The 2365-nt window shown below is 47.9% G+C and overlaps 2 protein-coding genes across 2 annotated transcripts; one reads left to right on the forward strand and one right to left on the reverse strand.

Moving 5' to 3' along the window:
* Positions 1 to 19: 19 nt before the first annotated feature.
* LACBIDRAFT_336339 (uncharacterized protein) lies at positions 20 to 361 on the forward strand (the record flags this gene model as incomplete). Its single annotated transcript, XM_001891290.1, has 2 exons — positions 20 to 50; positions 72 to 361. 2 exons carry the CDS (start codon positions 20 to 22, stop codon positions 359 to 361), a joined length of 321 nt encoding a protein of 106 aa, XP_001891325.1.
* A 251-nt stretch (positions 362 to 612) lies between these two features.
* On the reverse strand, positions 613 to 1967 carry LACBIDRAFT_316314 (uncharacterized protein; the record flags this gene model as incomplete). The annotated part of the gene is made up of 2 exons (XM_001891291.1): positions 613 to 1157; positions 1211 to 1967. The coding sequence occupies 2 exons, from the start codon at positions 1965 to 1967 to the stop codon at positions 613 to 615; spliced, it is 1302 nt and encodes a 433-aa protein (XP_001891326.1).
* Between the last annotated feature and the right edge of the window lie 398 nt (positions 1968 to 2365).

Here is a 2365-nt window from a genome sequence, read left to right on the forward strand (position 1 = left end):
GAGGCAGATCGTGAACGCCATGCCGCTGAGCGCCGCGCTGATCGTGCAGAGTTAATGTCAATGATTTCTAGTGAGCGCGGTCGTAGTCACAGTCCCCGAAAATTCGTTCACCGGACCGTCTGGCGCAATCCCCAACGTGACGATGATTCTCCACGCCGTGTCCGCTTCCCTGGCCGTCGTCCTTCCCGTGGCCGTGAATCTACACCTCCCCGTCGTCGAGATCGTCGTGTCCGGCAAGAAACTTATTTTAGCAATGGTGGAAAACATGTTACTTGGGTTGGGGGTAGCGACGACGACGACAACATGGATCCTAGAGCCAGGCTCCAGAATGCCACCCCATCTCCGGGAACTTGTGTTGTGACCTTTGACCCCAGCCCGAGCCCTGTCCAACCCCGTGCAAGATCGTTGTTGTCAACTCCACATCTCGACACGGAGATCTTTTTCGGAACTGCTTCCACGGAACCTAGCAACAATGAAGGTATCACACTCACCCTCACTCCTGATCGGTCTTCTCAAAATGTTTTGCTCACTTACACACCCCATTCAAATATTATGAGCCCTTCTCGTTGTAATTAATTGATAGTGCTTCATTTACATGTTAACTGAATTCATCTATGTATCCTCCTCTATGCAATGAAATCTTGATACCCGATCCATTTTTCGTTGATCCCTGAAAAGTATGTCCTCAAAATGACTCCACAGCTGCTCCTGCTCGTTCTCCCTCCAAATGGGCATGTAAACAGAACGTATTTGATTGATGCCGACAAGCCGTGTGCGGATTTGGTAGAGACGTACCACAGTCTCGAGAAGATCCCCACGTCGAGCCTCAAAGTTAATTTCAAGGGGGACACGCAGCCGTCCAAATGAACCTTGAACCGCTCGCATACCCCACTCCGCTGTCTGTCGATAAGACAATAGTTGGCGGTCAAAAGCCATTGCAGCCTTTCTAGCAACGGGGTCTGCAGGGAGCCGTGTTCCATCCTTCATTGGTGCTTTGATTCTACCTTTGATTTGATCGGTTCCCCTTGGGAATGCCGTGTCCGTGACAAGATAATACCCCTCGGGGGTTTCAGCACGTAGCTTCTCGTAAATGGGGCGGGCAACTCGGGAGTCATGCCAGCTTCCAGGTGCGTTGAGCTTGCATGCAATAATTACTCCTGTCACAGTTTGAATAAACATTCTTCCAGCTTAAGCCAAGTGAAAAACTTACCCGATGCACCAAAAGCCAAAACGGAGCTCACGAAATGGTCATGTAGCCAGCCATTGAATGTCGCATTCTCTATCTCCTGATTGGTAGATGTTTGGACTGCCAGATTCAGCCCGTCCATGCTCCCGAAGGCACCAGTCAGCAGATTATGTCGTACAATGATCAAGTCATTGTTTGACTGGAATTCATCTCCTATAAGCCATCGGACCTCAGACTCTGGTATAACTCGAAGAACAGAAAGGAGAATGGTGAGGGTAAAGGTGATGTATCGGGACACAGTGCTTGGGATGAGCGCAAAGATTTGCATCAAGCTGACTTCACGCATGGTAGAGTTAAGGTAGTGAAGAATTAATCCGAGGGCACCGGCAGCGTCGAGGGAACGGCTATTTAGGCGTGGAACGGCTGTCCCTGGACAATCCGCGCGTGGGATGGGTGTAGCGTTCCAGTGTTCAGTGAAACCAGAGTCGAGTATATATGTGAACGTGGTGACGTCAATTCCCATGGTGGTGATGTAGGCGGGGTCGCTTCGGCTGTCCAGTAAGCGCTGCCAGGGTGTCCCAACACGTGGATTTGGAAGAAGCTCATTCCGCACAAGGTATAAGCGCTGTCGTCTCGCACCACGCCGTTTTCGTGATTCTGCTGCACCTAGATAAATCAGAGCCCCAGTTAGCGCAGCTCGGTAAATTTGATCCTCATCTTCTGCCATATCCTCCTCTTCTTCTAAGGCAAGGAGGTGTAGCATCTCCAGGTCATTGTCCATGGTGGAATAGATGAGGGTATCCAATACGTTATCTTGATTGTGATCGAGTACGTAAGCAACAAGAAGTATTTATGGCACCCATCAGATAGATGTGTTACGGTTTTATAAAACCGTTTTGTATATTCCAGAAATATTTGAGATATCTTTACAAATCACTTTGAAGAAATGTTTGTGTCTTTAAAACATTGCGGAAAGTCATCCAATGATATATAGCCCTGGAAAACAATGAAATATCAAAAATACTGCCCTAAGCAAGCAATGATATATAGCCCTGGGGAAAAATGAAATACCAAAAATATAGCCCTAGGCAAGTAATAATATATAGCCCTGGGGAAGAATGAAATATCAAAAATATCGCCCTAGAGAAGCAATGATATATAGCCCTGGGGAAGAATGAC

Source organism: Laccaria bicolor, genomic scaffold, assembly GCF_000143565.1.
Source record: "Laccaria bicolor S238N-H82 LACBIscaffold_728 genomic scaffold, whole genome shotgun sequence".
Classification (NCBI taxonomy): Eukaryota; Fungi; Basidiomycota; class Agaricomycetes; order Agaricales; family Hydnangiaceae; genus Laccaria; species Laccaria bicolor.